A 21575-nucleotide genomic window follows, 5' to 3' on the forward strand; every position below is an offset into this window, starting at 1 on the left:
TTATGATGCAGAGAAGGGGGTTAAAATGAAATGAACAAGAGGAATGTCTGATGGGTTGGACAGGCACTGCGTTCCAGCAAATTGTTCCAAAAATTCAGGAATGCAGTCTGTGTAAAAGGTTCCAGAGGCAAAATATTGGAACCTCTAGAGAATTTGACAGAACACCTGCAGTTTAAATACAACTACAGGCGTTCGGCAGCAACAATGGGACGTTATTGATGACATACGACTCTGTGCGTTGCACGCAGGTTATGGGTCATGGTCGACGTCAACGCAGTGGTGTCCCACGTTGAGCAAAAATAGCACACTTAAGGTATTTAGTAAATGTGCGGTGAGATCCAAATTTTTGGCGTTCTGGTCAATGAACGGCCACTCCAGAAAGTAGGAGTGATAATTGCCAATGGAAAACACCACCAGTTACATGTAAAAAACATCCATGATACAAATTACAGCTGAGTGTGGGTGCTGATGGTTAATTACAGATGATCCGTCTTTATTCCATATTCTGCTCCTTTATTTTGCACTTGCTTCAGACAGATGACCTGTGATCAGGGATCCCTCACCTGCTTCTTTCAGTTGGCCCTGCCCACTACTGACATTATTCTGTCTCTTGAGCTCTACCCTTTCACAGCCATTCCCCATGTGCACAGTTAGCGTAACACTATTGCAGTGCCAGCAATCGGGACCAGGATTCAAATCCTGAGTTTCCTGTAAGGAGTTTGTACGTTCTCCCCCAAGTTTGTGTGTGGGGTTCCTCCGGGGGCTCCGGTTTCCTTCCACCATTCAAAACATTCCAGGGGTTGTAGGTTAATTGGGAGGTAAAGCTGAAATGGCCTGTTACCGTATTGCATGTCTAAGGTTATCTTGACTGTGATGAAAGGTCTGGCTCCTCAGATGCTGTCTGAGTTGATGCATTTTAATGGTGCTTTCTTGATATTTATTTGGGGAGCTCACTTAGGAAAACTTTCTTCCTCCACAGCAATATCCTTTGTTAAAGCTGAGACAATAGACAACGTTATCAGTTTAATGACTCATTTAAACCAATAATGCAGCACCTCTTGGATACACTGCAGTGAAGAACTACATGCTTACATCAGCTTCAGAAATAGGGGAGCTACCACTTAACCACAGCTGGCAAAGAGGCCAGGGAAAAGTGTGGGATAATTCTGATTCCTGTGGACATTCAGCAACACACTGATACATACAGCACAATAACAGGCCCTTTTGGCCCAGGAGCTCATACTGCCCAATTACATACACCCAACTGACCTACAACCCCTGGTATGTTTTGAGGATGAGAGAAAACCCATGCTAATATGGGGAGAATGTACAATCTCCCTACAGACAGCACGGGATTCAAACCCCGGTCCCAAGCTCTGATGCTGTAACAGTGTTGTGCTAACTGTGCCATCCTTCTATGTGTAAGTAGGTTGCTTAAGCTATATAGCTTATTTATAATTTACTTTAACTGACAGAAATAAGCTATATAGCTTATAACAAAAGCATGTAAACACTTGTTGTGCACTGATTCATGCATTGTTTTTTAGGATTGGAAAAGCACAACACATGATCCATTTACATACTTCCAAGATGCAACTTTTCTCACATACTGTGCTCGACAATTAGTTTGGAGTTCATTTACATTCTTACAGTTAGCTGCTAGGGGACAGGAGATTTCAGCATCTTGCAGAAAAACTTAAAATTTCCCATGTGAGCTCTTCTAAGCTTGAAAGTAAATGTGAAAGCCTGACACCACTGCTTAAGGATGATTTGGATCGTGGCTTTGTTGAGGTATTGTGGTCTGTGATCAGTTGCTGTTTGTTTATCCTTAGGAGTACTGCTTCCATCAGCTTTGGCTGCTTCACATGTCCATATTATGGTCAACCAATACCTATAAATAGTTCAATTCTGACGAGTAAACATCTGCCACCTCTGTCCTGCATCTCCAAAAAGAGTTTAACCACCTGCACATGACAATTTGTGATCCTGTATTACCATCACTAACTGGTGGCGGTCATTTATCATAATATCCAGATACATTTTTCTATCTAAGTGAGAAACTGCCCCCCTAAACTCACATTCCACCTTAAGTAATCCCTATGTCACTGTGATTAGTAAGGGATTACTTAAGGTGGTATGTGGGTGGAAAGAAAAAGTTTGAAAACCACTGTTTTAATCGTACCTCATTCACTCATTACATGCACATTTCATAACTCCAAAGGAAATGGGCCAATGGCAATTTTTCTCAAGCAAAATATTTCAGTAACAATTGGGTCGCGAGCAGCGTCTCAAACAGCCTCTGACGACCAGGTCCAGCTCCTGGCCTTCCTGTGTGGCATAGTTCTTATGCCCAGTGGAGCTGTTCTCACTGGCAAGAGAAGGTGGGCCACTGGCACCTTGAAACCAGTTGCTCCGGGCAGATGGGGCTCGTTAACCACGGGAGAGGGAAAACTCCAATTTCAAACCTCCGCTGCCTTGTGGCTCTACCCGCTCATGGGAAAGAGTCGGAGTCCTGAAGGCAGCTGAGTGCTGTACCCAGGACCGGCACGGCAACTCCTGCAATGCTGCTGGAACCAAACTGTATCGACTTTTGTCATTCCTTTCAACCTGTCATTAGCATGGACAGGGGAATCCCACTGTAAGGGCAACAGATGGATCTCCATATCAACTCTGCCCTGGTTTACACCTTGGAGAGGCCAATCCAACTATTCCTATTGAATAATCCATTGCCCATTCATAACTCAACTCATTCCACTAACAATAATATTTGTTGAGGTTCCTCAATTCTCTCCATGGTCACAAATTAGCTGACACTTTCCTCTTTCTCTCTCTCTCTCTCTTTAAATAAAAACAGAGCCAAGAACTGTCCATGCCACTTGGCTTGCCTCTTCTAGTCCAGTGAGTGAAAATGGATGAGAGAGAATGAAGAGTGTTAGTGTACGTAAAGGGCAGTGCCTTACCCTTGCGCCTGGGAGACCAGGGATTCCTTTCTCGCCTTTTGATCTGATCACATCTGTATAACCCTAGAAAAGAAGTTGCAGAGAGTCACATATTGCAGGGGGTACATCTGGAACATGCAAATTCAACAATTTCTGGCAAGTACCACAGACAGTAAAGACTGCTTCCTTCCAGTGCAGGCAGCCAATATATTATTGCATTTTGACAAGCCTAAGCCAACTTCTGCAAGAGCAGGAGGATCATCTTTGATCGGCCCACTCCTGAACAACGTGGTCAGTTACTGTTCTCCCGCTGGCAGACCAGGCAATGGTCCTTAGCTCTGGAGTCCTGCTGTTCCTCCTCTTCTCCTGATGGCATTCATTCAGTGATTCACTGGTCTGCACATACTGACAGACATCAATGAGTTCACTTATCTCTTTTTCACAAATATCATAACTTAATTGATTGCTATGCTTTTTAGTTACACATATTGAAAGTGTTAAAAATCCCATAATCTGAGTCTTATTTGTGATTGATAATTCATATATTGTTGGATCCACTTTGTGGCATTGTCCTTCTGGTTGGAGATCTCAAATATGTGGTACATGCTACTTTTGAGATCTCTTCCCCTTTCCTGTGAAGGCATCAGGTCTTGTTGTTGATGGTTAAACTCACCCGAGTGGGTGCTGGTGAACTTGGAAGGGGTTCCTCTGCTTTCTATCTATAAACTGGGGGGTAGAATCAGAAGTACAACTCCAAATATCCAAAATTGGATTTTCCAAAATCCTCTTTAATTCAAAATTTCTTTAAAAATTCAGATAAATGAAGATATCCAAAACAAATCAGAAATCTTTATTTGACCAAATTCTTTTCGGAGCCGAACTGACCTCACAGGTTTAAAAAATTTCACTTGGCATGAAATTCGAATGACAATTGTCCTTGTTTCAGGTAACTCCCTCCCCTCTCTCTTTCCATTTCTTCTTTACCTTCCCCTGTGGACTTTTCTCTCCAACTCTCCTTCTAAAACTGCGCGCCGCTGCCTCCCAAGCCACAAGCGGTCAGAAGAACCCTTTGTCCTGGCGTCATCAAGGCTAGTGGCTTCCCTGGCAGGAGCGGGACTGTGGGCTCTGTGGCGTTTCCTCCCTCCCTCCTCTCCCCTTCCATACTGCCCTCCCTTCCCATCGCTTTCCCTCCTCAGCACAACCAACGCCGACTCCGAATCCTCCCCTCGGCCTACTACTACATACGCACACCGGACTCCCCGGTGCAGTAGGGTTAGGGGAGGATTTGGAATTGGGACTCGGGTGTCAGGAGCTCTGGTGACTGGTGAAACAGGAGCCCGGCAACCTGCCAGTGAGTGTTCCACCGGCCCGGGAAGCCTCCCCAAGGATCAACGGTAGTAGTGGGGACACGTCGGGGATCAGCAGTGGCAGTTGGGAGATCTCGGTGATCAGTGGTGGTGTCAAGGATCGGCAGTGGCCAGCATTCTCTTTGGTAAGAATTAAACATTTTTTGATGCTTAAAAACCCTTTCCTTGTTTGTTGTGATTTAAAAACGGATACAAGTAATTTGCTGTTGCTACTGGGCTGTTTTTAAAAATGACCAGTTCTTCAGAAAAAACTATTTATTCGACATAGACCTGGTCCCGACCATTTCAGAAAATCAGAATTATACTGTAATTCCAACAGAAGCAAATGATACCTATTCAAACCAGCCTACAGCTCAACTTTGGCTGATAGACCTGAGACACCTTCTGAATGAGTAATCAACTGAACAGCCACAGGTATTGCTGGCAGGAGATCACATGTGGAACCATTGACCGATTTCTCTCTTTCACACTCAATTCTTTTGTACAAACTGAATGACTGTTTCCCAGGAATAGAGGGTTGCTCAGGTAAGGGATTCAACAATGAACCAGGAGACCCCACACCGTCAGGGGAGAACATTTCCAGCTCCCTCTCTGAGAACTATGTACTGATAATTATTAAAGCTGCATGCCACACATCTCCAAAATATGTTGCTTTACCGGTGGACCACGTAATCCAGGTCGTCCAAGAGTGCCAGGTAATCCTTTGTCACCCTGTGGTGGAAGGGGAATAAGGAACCACATTACAATGCTGATTTGTTACCTCTAAAGTAATATAATAACAAGTCTAGTTCGAACCACCAACAGAGCCAGAGAAGCAGGTCCTAATGGCTCTATTATTCCGCCTATTCTTATCAACCTGCACCACACCATGGCCCTCCGTACTATTGTTACAGGAAATCTTTCATTACCAGCCCCTTTTATAATAGATCAATGGACATTGATTAATTCTATTAAAGTATCAGTGTCAAAATGTAACATGATAAGAACACATTTTCTGCGAGAGGGTTTAATGTAATTTGAAACACTTTGTGATGCTCTGAGTTCACCACCTTCTAAACCCTTTCACTACCACCAGTATCTTGATCTGTAACAGTCAACATTACTTGACTCAGGTTTTCTACCATGGATGCCCTTGGCATCATATCCTTCTGCTGCTCTCACTTCACTCACTCAGCCTCTCCATTTGAACTAGATATGGTGCTCAGGTAGATAGGAAGGCCACCAATTTTCAGGGAAAGGAAACCTAAATTATTAGCCTGTCAGCTCTACTTAAACTGTGAAACAATGTACCGTCTTGTGCAACAAATGACCTGGATAGTTGTTGATCTGCATGCTGCAGCATATTTTCTCTCCTTCTTCAGCAGGAGGAGTGGGGGGAATGACATTGATCCAGAACTCAGGCAATGCTTTGGGAAGGTAGAATGTCCGAGAGAAGCTCAAGGTCACAAAACAGAAGCGCTGTTAAGAGCCACAAGTAATGGAAAGGTGGAGTGAGCAATGGGAAGTGTGCAACTGGCTCCGTGGCTTGTCTGTTTCATTCCAATCCTCGAGGCAATACTGACTAGGCTTCACCTTCCCACTCACTCTGTGATTTGGCAAGAACACTGGGGAAATGCCTCTCTACTCAAGGATGCTCCCCACCCAGGCCATGCCCTCTTCACACCACTATCATCAGGATGAGGCCACAGGAGCCTGACGACGATTCCCCTCCCCCATCAGATTTCTGAACGGACAATGATCCAAAGACACTGCCTCAATTACTCTTCTTTTTTGCATTAATTTCTTTATTTTTAAATGTAATTTAGAGCACTCTAATTCTACTGCAAAACAACAAATGTTGTGACATATTCTTGACAATAGATTCTGATTACACCAATTTCAGCTAAAAACCTATGCACTTTAAAGTCAAATGCAATTATTCTAATGGAACAAAAATGATCTTGCACATTGACTTCATCACCCAGATCTGCGAGACCTCACAAAAATCCATCGCCCTCCTGGTGATGGAGATATCTTCTTACAGACGGCTCCTAGTTGTTCATTCTCAGCTTTTAATGGTCTCTAATGACTTTAGCCTCCCCATTAATCACAGCAACCAATCTTCACACTTGCCTTATTTATACTAACTTAACTTGCTTCATATTCCTTGGAGATTAGATGGCCAGGTTAAACTATGAGAAAATATAAACTCTGCCCATGTCTAATCGTTGTATCCAGCACACTACATCATCACTTACAAATCATACAGCAAGGAGGAACAGGCACTTTGGCCCAGCGTCCATGCCAATCAAGTTGTCTAATTAAGCAAGTCCCATTTGCTCAGGTTTGATCCAAATCCCGATAAACATTTCCTTATTGCGTACCTGTCTAAATGTCTTTCAAACGCTGACTTAAATGTCTTTCAAATGTTGCACTTATAAAGGAAGCCCATTCCTGAGCTACCCCGTTCCCTCCACTCACCAGTTTTTCAATTAAAACATGTCCACTCACGTGAGATTAGCCCTGTTTCTTGCAGGAGCCAATCCTCCCTTGCTTTCACCACCATCCCTGCCAAGGCCACGTTCATGATGTGCTACTCAAACATCTTAAGAAGCCAGAAGCATCCCATGTATCTGCCAATCTTCAGGTAGCTTCATATCCGAGACCCATGCTGTGCTTGATTTTGGTCAGTTGCTCCACTCAATCTTTGGTTTAATGCAAAGTTTTATTTTAATTTTTTTCTCAACTGCCAAATCACTTCAGAGAGCTAGATGAAGCAGCATGGAGTTTTACAGCTGTGGAGCAGGTCATTCAGCCCATCACTGCAGTACTTGCGTGACTCCTTGAAAATGACATCAGATCCTTCTGCTGCTCTCACTTCACTCACTCAGCCTCTCCATTTGAACTAGATATGGTGCTCAGGTAGATAGGAAGGCCACCAATTTTCAGGGAAAGGAAACCTAAATTATCAGCCTGTCAGCTCTGCTTAAACTGTGAAACAATGTACCGTCTTGTGCTACAAATGACCTGGATAGTTGTCGATCTGCATGCTGCAGCATATTTTCTCTCCTTCTTCAGCAGGAGGAGGGGCTCAAGGGAGGAGGCCAAGGGCATCCATGGGTAGAAGTAGTCAGTCACCGCTTTGGGTCACGACCTTTCTCGATTATTGAGACATTGACTGACCATTTCTCTCCATGGACCTGTTGAGTCCTTGCAGCTTCTGCACATGGGAGTTTTTATGTTTTTCTAAGGAAAGGCCGGGTTAAGCATTTTGTATTTATGTAAAACACATTTCAGCTTGCCCTTTACTTACTACTCTGGGACCAAGTGCCGTTCCCTAGATGGGAATCCTAAGTTTCCAGAGGAAATGGGTCAGAATAGGCTATGTGCAACTGCTCTGTCACAAGGCAGCAAAAGAAGTTATGGGTCTGAATTTCTTCAGTGAAAATTCATCTCTTCAAACTGCAAAGAGTTAATATCTCTGTGGCTGCTTGTAGGATTCCAACATAAAATACAATTGGAAAAGGTTTTTTTTTCCAAGTGAACACAGCAAAATTCTTCCCTTAATTCTGCACTCGCTGTTGTTCTCATTCAAAGATATCACTCGGGATTGCCTTTAGAAACTCAAAGCAGAGCTCCGAAGACTTTATTTTGAAGCTGCCCAGCAGACACATGGATGCAAAAAAAATGAAACCAGGTTTCTTCCACTCCACCTTCACTTCCCACTGTCTCAGGAAAGCAGGCAACATTTCAAAGATCTCTTTCATTAGTGACCAGTCTCTCTTCTCCCTCCTTCCACGGGGAAGAAGATTCAGGAGTGTGAACTCACTCAGGACCTAATTCATGGACAGTTTCTTCCGCATTGTGATCAGACTACTGAACGAACCTGTATTAGTGAAATGATGTTTCCCCTTCACCATTCTAACGGATCTCTCTGTAAAACTGCACTCTGCAACTTTGTTTATTTCCTCTACTTTTGTACCCAAAACAAATCTTGATAACACGCGACAATAAATTTGAACTTCCATCAAACTTCTTGATGACCGCTGTTCACCTCCACAACTGCAAAGACGAAAGCCACTGCTCCTTCGGTTGTGTGATGACACCTGGAAAGAAGGCTTAATCTTTTCCCGAAGTCGTTCATCCTCCCCCAACCCAGCCCGCCCACCATCATTTTGTTTACAAACCTTTGCACCTTTTTCCCCTTTGGGAAATCCAGCTGGTCTAGCAAACTCAAGCGTTCCAGTGGAAGGTGGTGGGCCAGAAGGACCTGGAAGGCCCACGTCGCCCTGAAGTGCAGCAATCGGGAAGGAAGCTTAAATACATTTGTCTTGCAGAATCAGACAGAACAGTGTTACCTGGCACAGTGCTCGCCCTGGGAAGAAATGAGGCACTGGACTGTACAGTGGACTGCATCAGGCTGGGAAATGGCCTACCTACTCCCAACTCTTCACTGAACTGCCTTGTTAATGAAAAGGGCTCTCCCACCAGCAATGCACCTTTACTTCAACAGGAAGGCTTCCATTTAGCTTGATGGGAGCAAAGCCCATCTCCAATTGACACATCTGGCTGGTGTAACCCAATCAACAGCCTCTGTATCAGTGACGGGTGGTAAGTGGTTGAATAGCACTCTTTGATTGCATGATTCAGAATTTATGACATTGAGCCAATTGCCCAAAACATCAATTAAGATGGAAGGAAGATGTGACTGCAACTCTTTGGTTGGGCAGGGAAGGACTCTCAGGCTGCCCCATTTCTTCCAGGATCACCATCACCTCCATTCACAGCTCACAGCCAAGTGTTACCTTCTCTCCTATGATTGAGATGTTTAGCCCAGGCCCTGAGGCAAGTGGGATAGTTGCTGGGCGGCCTGGTGGGCCAGGAAGACCTACATCACCCTGAGGTCCGGGAGAGAGCAAGGGTGGAGAAGGTTTGTCATGGTTAGTTCCAGTGCATTGCAGACCAAAGTAACAACTCCCAAAAGTAACTCCCCACCACCAGACAGAGGAAGAACAACCTTGAAAACAAAACCAGCGACAAGACGAAAGGTTACACTGGACAACAGTATTTTCCAAAAGGTTTGCTTCCTGAAAAACAATTGGGGATTATGAAGACAACTTCAAGCTGAACACAAGGATAATTTCAGATCTGTTATTTCAGGTTGGAAGTTGGAGAAACATTAAATTAACTTTTATTGAATTTAGCATGTTTAATGATGCTGACGTAAAAATGTTTTTCTGCTGATTTTCATTTGTACTCAGCATCTGATGCCTCTCGTGTCAGTGTCCAACATTAGTCAGCCAGCATTGATGGATTCCAGTTGCCTAGATAGAGCGTTCCCATGGTCGCAATGTCCTGGTGAAACCTTTCACCATGTTCATCACTGATGTCACCGAGATCAGAGGGGAAGGAGTCCAAGCGTGAATGCAGCAAATTATTTTCAATGACATGTTGTACCCCATTATTTTGTGTGCTTGAAGTAGACTTACAATATGATAGGAAATCACAAAAATAGGTTCTATCTTAAAAAAAAGTACATGACAGGAAAATATTAAGGTGATTTTCGTGATCAGTAGCCCAAAATCCATAAAATACACCCAAAGGTGTTCGAGAAGCAAAATCTTAGTTGTCCAGTGTAATGTAAGAGAAGGCGAATGTTAGAAGCTCAGAGTTAGGCCAACTTTGGTTCACCCACACAGAGGGACATACATCTGACTCCTGGGACAATTAAAGCAGTGGGACAATGTGATCAAACTGAAACCAAAGCACAGTCTCAGGCACTTGCTTCCGCACTGAAATAGGATATGACAAGAGTCATGTATTAAACTGAGCAGGAACTCCTGAATGCCATGAGGGATGAGGAGATATCCAAGAGGAAAAGAAGTACAAGTGAGCAAGGTACACAACAAGCAAGAGGTCCCATGTGGAAAAAAAAACCAATGAATGGCTCTATCATACTCCCCATTGATTAATAAAAAGGTTAATTGTACTTGTTAAAACACAAAGCTGGAGGAAGTCAGCAGGTCAAACAGTGTACTTTATACAGCAAAGATAAAAAATACATGACCGATGTTCCAGGCTTGAGCCCTTCATCAGGGTATGAGCCAAATGTAGGCAGGTGCCTGAACAAAATGGTGGGGGGGAGGTGGTAGGGGTAGGAACAGTCCCACAGGCAGAAGCTAAATAGGTGAATAAAGGAGGAAGTGCACACCAGCAAATGGGGAGGGGGGGATGGATCTGTGAATGGAGAGGGAAGGGGGTGGAGAGCTGGAGGAAAGGAGACAGGGGGATGGGGAAGAGAGGCAGAATGGGGACTGGTCTGGCAGAAACTGGAGCAATCGGTAAATACCTTCCAGTTGGAGAGGGCCCAGATGGAATATTAGGCATTGCTCTTCCAATTTATGGGTAGCCTGGGTTTGACAGAGCATGAGGCTGGGGCACAGCATTGAATGGTTGGCCAATGGGAGATCCCTGTCATTGATGTGGACAGAGTGAAGGTGCCTAGCAAAGTGGTTTCCCTACATTTTGTCCATACCTTGATGAGGCACTCAAGCCCAAAATATCAATTATGTATCTTTATCTTTACAACATTAAGGACACTGTTTGACCTGCTGAGTTTCTCCAGCAGTGCGTTTTTACTTCAATCACGGGGTCTGTGGACTTGCATGTTTTACTCTTGATTGTAGTTGTACAGGGTTTGGGCTCATCTCCTGGGCTCCCTCAAGCAGATCAAGGATACTGGTGACAAGGGAATTAACCCACCGTCAAACGAGCATTGGTGTTAATTGGGAAAAAGCAGGATAAGCTCATAGTGCAGAATGAAACAAAGGCCAACGAGGGAGATATTGAAATACATCACGAGGCCAATGCTAAGGCCAAGAATTGAAATGTGTGTTGAATGCAGAAGGGGCCACAAGGAGGAAGAAATGAATGAGAGATAGAAAATGGAGCACCGGGTCGGGGTTTGAAGAGCACACGATGATGGGAGGTGACGGATTTTGTGGGACAACGACTGAAGGTTTGCTACAATGAAAGGGGAATCAAAGAACATCATGGACGAGGGAATTTTGTCACAAGAGGCCAGGCTCTGACAACTGAGGTTGGACAAGGCTCCATGGTGATCGAGCCTGGACCAATTAGCATGAGCCAAACTTGCAGAAGCGGAGGAGGTGGGTGGGATGGATGATTCGGCACGCAGCATCTATCATGGTGAAAATAGCAACGTGTTTTGGCATGGAGCATGTGATGTCAATCAAAGCTTAATGCATGCTACAGGCAACAAGAGGATCAGAACTTGGCATCTATTGGCTGTAGTAATTCCTTTTATCCTTGTTTTCCCTTCCCATCTTCCACAACAGTGACCTGTTGATGATCATTAACTATCATGAATGGGGAAGGTCCTATGTTGCACACGGGAAGCACCATGGTTGTCTTCCATGCACCTCTTTGACCCTCACATGCATGCGCTCTCATCCTCTGGGAGGAGACTGGCATGGGAACCCTTGCTGTGGACCAGGCATTCTCAATGGGGGGAAGTCACAGCACATTTAAGGCCGATAGGGCCCACAGCTTGAAATTATAATTTGTTTTTAAGTTAGTTGGTCGGAGAGAAATTTGACTGCTTCACAGGGGTGGGGGGGCTATAATCTTTGAGCAAATCCCCAAGGTGGCCAAAGTTGAGAATGGCAGCTGTAGACCACTGAGGCCATCTGCTAATAATCTGGGTAGGGGTGGGGAGAGGGGGAATTGATCTGTGAGCCAGCATGGCATTGAGGGGCTGAAATAGCCACCTTCAATGTCACAAGGAAATTTAGACATTTATAGCTCCTTCACTAACGGCCAAGCACAATGCAGGCATCAAAAGCTAGACTTTAATGTGTGGCTCCTTCTGCCCACTAAAATGTCCTTTTAAAGTTCTCCTCTCAATTGGTTTGGCTGCTTAGAGTCTGGCAGCTAACCAGGCTTCTACCCAGACCACTGTACGTCTATTCCAGCAGTTCTCGACTCACTGACTGGCCTCCTTCCTTGCTCTTCTGATGGGCAGAAATTCAAGGCCTCATGGTCACCCGCAGCATCTGAAGGGGGTGGGGAGAGGTTGAAGAGGGTTGGGATCCTGCAGCTCAAAGCATTGTCACTGCATTGAGCTTGATTCAAGCAGTTTCAGTTCCTGGAACACACAGTTCCCCGCTGCATTCACAGTGAATGTGGTGCTTCAGGATGCCCGACCACTTTACGCTCTAGGATAGCTTAAAAGTCAAGAGTTGCCAAGCCTGTTCATAACAGCACAAGTTTTTTAATGTCAGCGGGAGCTCGTCTGCATGATGATAACAACAGCCAACGGAGTGATGGTCTCACACACAACCTGCTTGAAAGCAAATGAGAACAAGGTGAGCAAAAGCATCAGTCAAGGCCGATAGGTGACACCATCGCAGTCGCTGGCAGTTTACTGAAGCTCCCACAATGTGACAAGGCTATCTTTGCTCCTGTTCAATACCTGACACCTGCATTTTCAGTACCTTTTCTTCCCTCTGTTCAGAAGGAGCAGGAGTGGGAAAAGATGACCTCTTGAGCTTGCTGATTAAGCTCATGGCCTCAGTTTTATTTTCCAGCCTCATCCCCGTGGCTGTTCAATGCCCCTTACACTAAAATTCTAACTTAACGCTGAGTATTTTCAGTGATTCAGCTTCCACTGGTCTGTGGGGTGGAGAATTCTTTTCATCTCTCTACTAAATGAATGATCCATTACTCTGTTTCCTTCATTCAGGAGTCAGCGAAAGAGGAAACATCCATCAGCATCTGCTTTATCAACATCTTGTGTATTTCAGTAAGATTGGCATAGACAAGTAACTCCTAACACCTGGTTTACCTTCTGTTCAATCACTAACTCTTTTAGATGAACATCTGGAACTCTGCTTCAGTCCATTACTGGAGCTTAAACCTTTAAACAACATTTAAGGGCAGCAGAGATCTCCAGTGATTAAGATTCATAACCTGGGTTATAAAACTACACTATTGTGTTCATTTCTATATGAAAGATCAATAGGCAAGCTAAAATAGAACTCCTGGACATATTGAGTAGGCCAGGCAGCATTAATGGAAAGATGAACAGGATTTTTTAAAAAATCATGTCCATTATCTACCATTACAACTGTTAAACAATTAATTGGACTGGATTTCTTTATTATTGGTAGGGCTTCAAATGTTTAATTCTAACTGCTTACCTTATTTAGTCATACAATAGCAAAAATAGCCAACCATACAGAATACATCTATTTACATGTTTTGCATTCAAAATGCACTGACAAATCCCATTTACTTGAGGATTATGTTGGTCAGTGTATTAACCACAAGGACCTGATGGACTTGTATATTTTAGTGATTCAGAAGGTTCATGTGTTTGGATTACTAATTTTAACATTGCTGTTCTTTACAAAAATTGATGGATTACTTGTGTGAAGTTTCTCTCACGAGAAAAGATAGGGGATTTTACCAAAAAGTTAAAACAAAACTGATGAAATGTCACAAATTGAACCAAAAATTTGATTTAGGTGCTTATGATCTATTATGTTCTATTGGTGGCTTCATTATGCCGCCTACTGGCGATGTATGGAACTGCAAACAAATGAAAGATGGATGAATTCCAGGTCAAAGAAACATATCTAACTTCACATATTTACAAGAAAGGAAAAGAACGTGGTTGAACTTGCCTTTTAAGATATTTAATGTAATTTTACAGAAATCAAGGGGGCAACTGTAACAGCAGGGATGTCTGAGGCACCTTTTTGAAATGAATTGAATCCAACTCCTAATACTGCTTCAACTCATTTTATATTAATGGGGAGTTATTGACCTGAAACATAATCGTTCTTTCCCTTCTAAGAGTTTCTAACATTTACAGTCTTTTATATTATGTAATTAAATGCTACACCGTATAACTTGGAAGCCTATGAGTTGGTCAGTGTGAAATTTTGAAGAACGCCTCTCTGTAGTAAGGAGGTTGCCCTTTCAAATCACACTGGACACTTTTAAATCAAAGAAATGCTTCCAAATAATTAGTTTTTCAATTAATGCTCAAAAAAATAGATATTATTTTGTCACATCCATGATTCTTTACATTATCAAATAGGAGAATAAGATGCTCGTATCTTGACGAAGGCCCCAAGCCCAAAACTTTGGTTGCCCTTTCCTTCCTATGAATGCTGTGTGATCTGCTGAGTTTCTCTAACATGATTACAAATGGGAGAATCCTAGATTTTAAATTTCTGCTTTTATGGGATATAGATAAGACTACAATGGCTGACATTGAATAAATTATACTGCTCTGCCTGGAATTAAACTCATGTAGACCAGATAGAGCAGGCCGTGTCCTACAACAGTGAATATTAGGGTTTTTAAAAAATATATTTAATTACTTGGATTTAAATGGTCCACAAGCACATTGGAATATGCTTGGCCTAGTTTCCAAATAGAAGTCCTGCATCTTAACAACTGTGCTACCAATTCTGGGCATTAATTCAGTCTGGGCATTATGCCCTTTAAAATCTCATCAGGAAAAACTATAAGCAGAGGTCTCCTATGATGGATTTGCATCTCTTGATGGAACCTACCTCAAACTAGAAGGCACACTTTAAAATAGAACACTACAGCACAGAACAAGCCCTTCAGCCCATGATGTGCCAACCTTTGTGTTAATTTTTATGGAAGAAAGCATGTGAGATGGGAAATACATATTGAATTGAACAGGGGGACAGTATGCCGGTTAGGATGGTCTAGTGCAGTGATCTGGAAAGTTTGCTGAGACAGGCATTGAAGAAGACATAGCCAATGTCTTCAACAACAGGTAGATGGGTGCATTCCAGGGTAAAGTGAGAAGGCCAATGGGCGGGAGCGACTTTTTGAGCTGAACCATCTCCTTTTGTCTAGTTCATCTCCAGACACATCTACATTGAGCTGGTACAGTGCTCACAATAGAAGAATAGATACTGAAAATGCAGATGTTTGATTTTTAACAAATAAAAATGTATTCTCTTCGAAACAAAATATTGAACATAGTTATTTGGTTGGAGTTTTCACCCCTGCCACATACTTACCTTTCCTCCCTTCTGTCCTTGGAATCCTAATCCCATATTACCCTGAAACAAAATTGATTTTATATTTAGAACATTTTTTCGAAACTCATTGCCTCATGTGGCTCAGGTTTTACACACCACAGACCTGTACGTACAAAGCTGTACTTTCCTCTTAAGGCTGCTGTCACTTCCAAGTTCCAGAGAATGGTAGAACCATCCAGCAACTCTGCCTATCTTGGATCTGTTGGTTCTTTGAAAGAGATATCACTTCTCATAACATTAGAATGCAAATAGGAGCAGTTGTCAGCCATCTTGCCCATCAAGCCAACTGTGCCGTTCAATCAGATCATGGCGGATCTGGCCGTGATCCATTTTCCTGCCTGTGGCACATCACTTAATTTCTCCTATTCTTCAAAATTCCATCTCTCTCTCTTTTTAATACATTTGGAGAGGCAGCCTCTTCTGCTTCCTTGGGTAGAGAATTCCAGATACACTTCTCTGGGAGAAGCAGTTCCTTCTTAACTACATGTTACATGTACTCCCCCAACTTCCCTCATTCTAGTCTCACCTGCCAGTGGAAACAACCTCACTCTTTCTATCTTATCTATCCCTTTCATACGTCTCAATAAAATTTCTCACTCAACCTTTTATAGAAACCATACACACATGGAAATAAGACCTTCAACCCAAGCTGACTTGCAAGTGCCAATCTACACTGATCCTGTTTATCAGCCTTCCATGCCTCAGTGTCAGTCTAGATCCATTTGGTAAATGTTCTGAGAATCTAACTTATGGTATTTCCACCACCCCCTCAACCTGTTCGTTCAAGACTCACCCATCATTTGTTCCGCCTTAATAGTTCTTTCTTAAACGCATGCTAAACATTTTATCTCATACCTTAAATCTAGTTTTAAACACTCCTTTTGTGGAGCAGTTCCCTATTGTCTGCCATATCCACAGTCCAAATAATTTTGCATATTCACTCACCTATTTTCTGCACCCCCACCTTCAGAAAACAAAGCTGATCTAATCACCCTACACCCATGTGTTAAACGCTCCATCCCACGCATCATCTTGGTGAAATTCCTCTGTACCTTAACGCAAATGCATCCTTTCTACAGTGTGACAACCAGGGCACACAATACAGTACAGAACTTCCATCTGTAGCCTGGCCAGTTTTATGACATTACACTACAACAACACCATTACCACGATCCACATTTATATTCGATCCTCTAGCTAATAAGGTCTATCCTACATACCCACTTGACTACCTTATCTCCTATGCTGCCAGATTTTTTTACACCAAGATTTCTTGGTCCCCCAACACTTTTGGAGCCCCACCATTCACTCCGTATCTTAATCGGTGCTTCAGAGTGAACCATTTCATGTTTATCAGGATGACATTTGTTCTGCCATTGCTCCATCTTGCCAAATGATCAATAATGTTCTGCAGCCTACAATTATCCAACCTGCTGCATTCAATCCAAGTCCTTAATGTGGATGACAAATAGGGTGGCAGCATCAGTCGGCTGGTACACAACTGGCCACAAGCTTTCAATCACCAGATCAATCTTCCACCATCCCCTTCTGCTTCCTCTTATCAAGCCACTTATGGGCCCAATTTGGCAACTTGCCCTCGATTCCTTATTCTCCATCAGTTTTCCCAGTGAATCCTTGTCAATGACCTCGCAGAGGTCCACATCAACCATAACTGCCCTCATTTTCTTACAGTTCCCAAGGCCACTGCTCTGGACTTTCTTTTGGTTATACAACTGCTTCAGTGAGTGATAAAACATTCTGCTGTTATCAATATAATTGATTATCATTTTCACACAACCACAACTGATGTACAACTGACCAAGGAAGGAACAATGTCTACGGGGTGGGGGGGAGGAAGGAGTTTTCTGTCAATGTCAAAAACATACATCAGACCATGGTGGGTAGATCACTAACTAATTCTCAAATTCAATTCACAGAAATTGCCTTAGCTGTGGCCAGGACATGCAAAGCAGTAATATGGAAGTCTGACTCCCATCTCCTCATGCAGAGGTGATCTTCAGAGATGAATAGTTGCACTCCACTTGGTCACATATACAATCTCAGAAGCGGATATAACACCTTCCTAAAAATCTGGCAGCCTTATTAGAGCATATAGTTACTTCACTGGCACCAATACAGGGTTACAATCACTACTGGTTAGACAGATCTCTGTAAAAATTTTAACACTGTGGGATTATCGTGTCTTCATATGTTTTACTGTACACACTGACAGTGGGACGATCTTTTTAATGTTTCTTTTTCTTTGTCCTTTCTCTGTTTAATAGAGGGGAGGGGTGGAGGGAGGGGTTCTCTTGATGTTTTGTGTTTGGTATGATTGTTGATTGTTAAATATATTTAACATGATAAATAAAATAATACCAATAAAGGTGCATCAGATCAGAGGTAGATCACTGGGATTTGGAAGTGGGCGAGAGGCAGGGCTAGGTGTAGGAGCGTCAGTACAGATTTTGCAGAAACTCTAAGCAAACATTGAACCATTACTGACCTTCAAGCCTCGAGGTCCTGGAGGACCAGGCCGTCCCTGTGGAAAGAGACAAAAAGATGAGTGGGTTCCTCAAGGAAATGGACAGGCTAGTCACTAAAAACACTCACTGTGAACCTAAATGTCAGGCTTTCCAGGTGCACTTTGGCTTTAATGTAGTTCCATCACTGACAAAATCATCTTGAACTATCAAGCAGGGAGTGAGCTCAGAACCATTGCATGGGCCTGTCTCCAAGAACAATGAAAGATGGCTGTCATCCTCTACATGTAGGGCACTGCTATGTTCCTAACAACAGTGCAAGCTCTTCTCCCCCCATTTGTAAGGAAGAACAAACCCCTGAAGGAATTCAGTGGGTCAAGCAACATCTGCGGGAGGAGGAAGGAGTTGTGAATGTCAAAAACCTGCATCAGGACTGAGAGTGAAAAGGGAAGGCAGCCAGTATAAAGTGGAGAGGGAAGGGGAGACAGGTGCTGGAAAGAGACAGATGGGTCAAGGGTAGGTGAGGGACAATGGGCAGATGGAGGCAGTGTGGGAGTGGTGGAGTTGAGACTGGGAGAGAGAGAAGGCATGTGGGTGGTAGGTGTGGTTTGCAGGTGGAACCAAGTAGAGGAGAGGGGAGAGGGAAAGGGGAAATATGGAGACAGCTGCTGAAATGTGATGGGTAGGGACACAAAAGCTAGAGGTTCTGGCATCTGATGAAAGGAAGGAGATAACAGCGAGAAGGAGCCAGAAAGGCATGGAGAACTGGTGGATGAAATGGTGGTTTCAAGAGGGGAAGGGAACAAAATGAGTGTTAGTGAGGCTGGAGGTCAGGGGTACATGTAAAGGAACAAATATGAGGGGTGGCCTGGGTATAGCAGGGAGAGAAAGAAAGAAGGAAAAGAATGAAAGAAAAGAGAGATGTGGACACAGAAGTTGAGGGTGTCCCTGAAATTGGAAAATTCAGTGTCCACATCACTGGTAAGTTATTACCCGATAATCTTTTGCTCTAGTCTGCAGCCTCTTGCCTGTGCCACGAGGGGGAGGCTCTTTCAAATTTTTAAACCAGGCAGCACCTGTGGGATCTTGCAGAACATCCAAATCTGCCCACTGGACAGTTGGATGAGCGCAGACTGTTAAATAAACTATAATTGCAGTTCACTCTGGAATATCCAAACAGCAATGGTTTCTTGGGGCAACAGAAGATGGTTTTACAGCTGGTACAGAAATGAGAAGCAGAACAATTGTCAGCCCTAAATATCTTCTTTCCAAGGGACGCTCTGCAGATGCACAAAATAAAACCAGCTTGATGGTTTGCAGCATACGTACTGGAATCCCAGGTGGGCCACGAGGACCCTCAGGGCCATAGGGACCTACTAAACCCTGCGCACCCTGTGGGAGAAATGAGAGACAAGTTAGCCACATCATCCTGGCAAGAACCTACCCAGTTGGAGCTTGTGAGCTGCTCCTCACTGAGACAAAGTGCAGGGATAAGAGATGGGCCACCCAGCAGTGAGTGAAAGGGAAGCATCTTCACTCATAGCATCCTGACATTCTTGAGGACTGTGCATGGTTCATGCAGAACCGAAGCTGATGATGAATTCTTTCAGAGACCAGAGAAATTGTGCAATGTGGAAAAGGGCTGGGAACTGTAGGAATGTTAGGTTTGAATGACATGTACTTACTGCAGTCAAAAGTAGTTTACATAATAGTCAACCCCCTAAATTTTAATTTAAAAATTGGTTCACAAAATTTGACAATTAGACGTATATAAAATAGAACAAAATACATTCTGCTGCCTGTCCTTTGTACATTGCTCAATGAGGACAAGAACTGGCACAGAAGTAAGACTGAATGCCTCACCACCCCAAAATAAGGCTCCCCATATGCATAAACACCAAGGTGGAACTATCCAGAATGGAGCTCCTTGATCCTACTGTCCAACACAACAGGTATAGCTGAGATACTCACAGGAAACCCATCCAAACCTGGAAGGCCAGGATCGCCCTGTAGGAGATAAAAGAAATATCAAAGCAAATTTATTTATAAATAGATTTAACAAAGAAACAATGACATTTTAAAGAGCACTGATTTTTACGGAGAATGAAGGAAGGGAAATGGCACTGATATACACCCTTCTGGGCTGCAGAGCCCTTCCTGGCCTTGATGATTCCCTGCCTCTCAGGTGTAAGGAAGAAAATAGTACCAAAAAAGGAGAAGGTTCTGTGATCATGGCAGCCTGGCTTACCTGCCAGTGTTAACTTCAAACACCTGAGTTCAAAGCCCACTATGGCAGCTGAGTAATTAACTGAGGAACCGGGATTCGAGAGGGTGATGGGTGCAAGAAGGACGCCTACACTGAAGGCTTCCTCATCGTGTCGGAAGTTTGGATCTTGGCTCGGGCCGCTGATAGTTTGAACTATCTTTGCGGCTCCAGAGGCTGCAGGAGGTGAATCCATGGACCACTCGGTGACTCCGGGGGATTCTCTCTTGCTTCTCTTTCTCTGACTGTAAGGGGCGCTGGGCAATGCTAACGGTGATTTTTATGGCAGACTAAAAACAATTTAGTGTACTATTACATTTCTGTTTTATTACATGACAATAAATAGTATCTGATCTAATATGATACATTCAGCTAATAATAATAATTGGGAAAAATGAACAGCAACTAATCTTATTAACGCAAACTATGAAAATCTGGTTCATTGAGCCCTTCAGAAGAAGGTTTCTTCTTGAGTGAGGTCCACATGGACTCCAAGCCCAGCAACATGGTTAACACTGACCATCCCAGTCAAAGACAACTATGGATCACCTTGACAGTTCAATTCAGATGCTGATGAATGAATGAACAAAAAGCTCATCCTCCTTGGGGAGCCAATCAGCATATGGGGAGGCTCCAGGTTTGCAGCAAATGTTTCAGTAGAAACACTACCCAGGGGTTCTGGAGCAGCCAATGGCAGAGCACTATGTTATGGTGTGGTAATTAGTCCAAAATGCCAGCTTGCATTAGTGAAGCCTGAATCCACAGACAGGCAGTAGTTGTTCCTGCATTATTGAAACAGATTCATCAGCTGTGAAAGGACTTGGGATGTGTCAAGATGGTAAAAGATGTTTGAACTTGATCCTTACCTCATCATTATTAACGTATAATCCTTCCACTTTACTGGGATGCCAACCTCATTAAATGGGCAACATGGCTAGCGTAGCTGTTAGTTCAATGCTTTTACAGCACCAACAATCCAGCGCTGTCTGTAAGGAGTTTGGACCTTCTCCCCCTGACTTGCGCACGTTTCCTCTGGGGGTTCCAATTTCCTCTCACCCTCCAAAATGTACTAAGTTGGAAAGTTAATTGACTGAATTGGGCGGTGCATCTTTCAAAGGGGTAAATGTCTCCTACCTTGCTGCATTGTTAGAAAAAATCTGCCTAAAATAAATGCAGAGATGACCATTATGTTAAATCATTTCCGGCAAACAAGCACATCTCTACTTTCTGCTTCTTTGTTTATTTTGATCTCCTGACACTTGGACTTTCTCCTGACACAGTCCTCTGGAAATCTAACAGAACTACAGTGCAGCTACTGGGCCTTCTCACCCTCGATCCAACAGAGCCTCCAGAGATTTGGACCGGCTCTCCTTTGGCTCCTTTTCGACCAATTTCTCCCTGGAGAGAACAAACAAAAGTCAGAGTTTTGCAAA

General features: G+C 43.5%; 1 protein-coding gene across 5 annotated transcripts in view; it reads right to left on the minus strand.

Moving 5' to 3' along the window:
• col4a6 (collagen, type IV, alpha 6) overlaps window positions 1-21575 on the minus strand; it is a 350543-nt gene that overhangs the window by 102753 nt on the left and 226215 nt on the right. For 3 of the 5 annotated variants that reach the window (XM_069892746.1, XM_069892747.1, XM_069892750.1), the window contains exons 8-16: window positions 21472-21540; window positions 19851-19886; window positions 19209-19271; window positions 17903-17938; window positions 15376-15417; window positions 9091-9183; window positions 8473-8574; window positions 4964-5017; window positions 2961-3023 (exon numbers count right to left, since the gene is read on the minus strand). In XM_069892746.1, the coding sequence (XP_069748847.1) occupies window positions 2961-3023; window positions 4964-5017; window positions 8473-8574; window positions 9091-9183; window positions 15376-15417; window positions 17903-17938; window positions 19209-19271; window positions 19851-19886; window positions 21472-21540 (558 nt within the window). The remainder of the gene's footprint in view (window positions 1-2960; window positions 3024-4963; window positions 5018-8472; window positions 8575-9090; window positions 9184-15375; window positions 15418-17902; window positions 17939-19208; window positions 19272-19850; window positions 19887-21471; window positions 21541-21575) is intronic. The other 2 variants (XM_069892748.1, XM_069892749.1) reach the window with 2 other exon arrangements.

This window comes from Narcine bancroftii, chromosome 8 (assembly GCF_036971445.1).
Source record: "Narcine bancroftii isolate sNarBan1 chromosome 8, sNarBan1.hap1, whole genome shotgun sequence".
NCBI classification, from domain to species: domain Eukaryota; kingdom Metazoa; phylum Chordata; class Chondrichthyes; order Torpediniformes; family Narcinidae; genus Narcine; species Narcine bancroftii.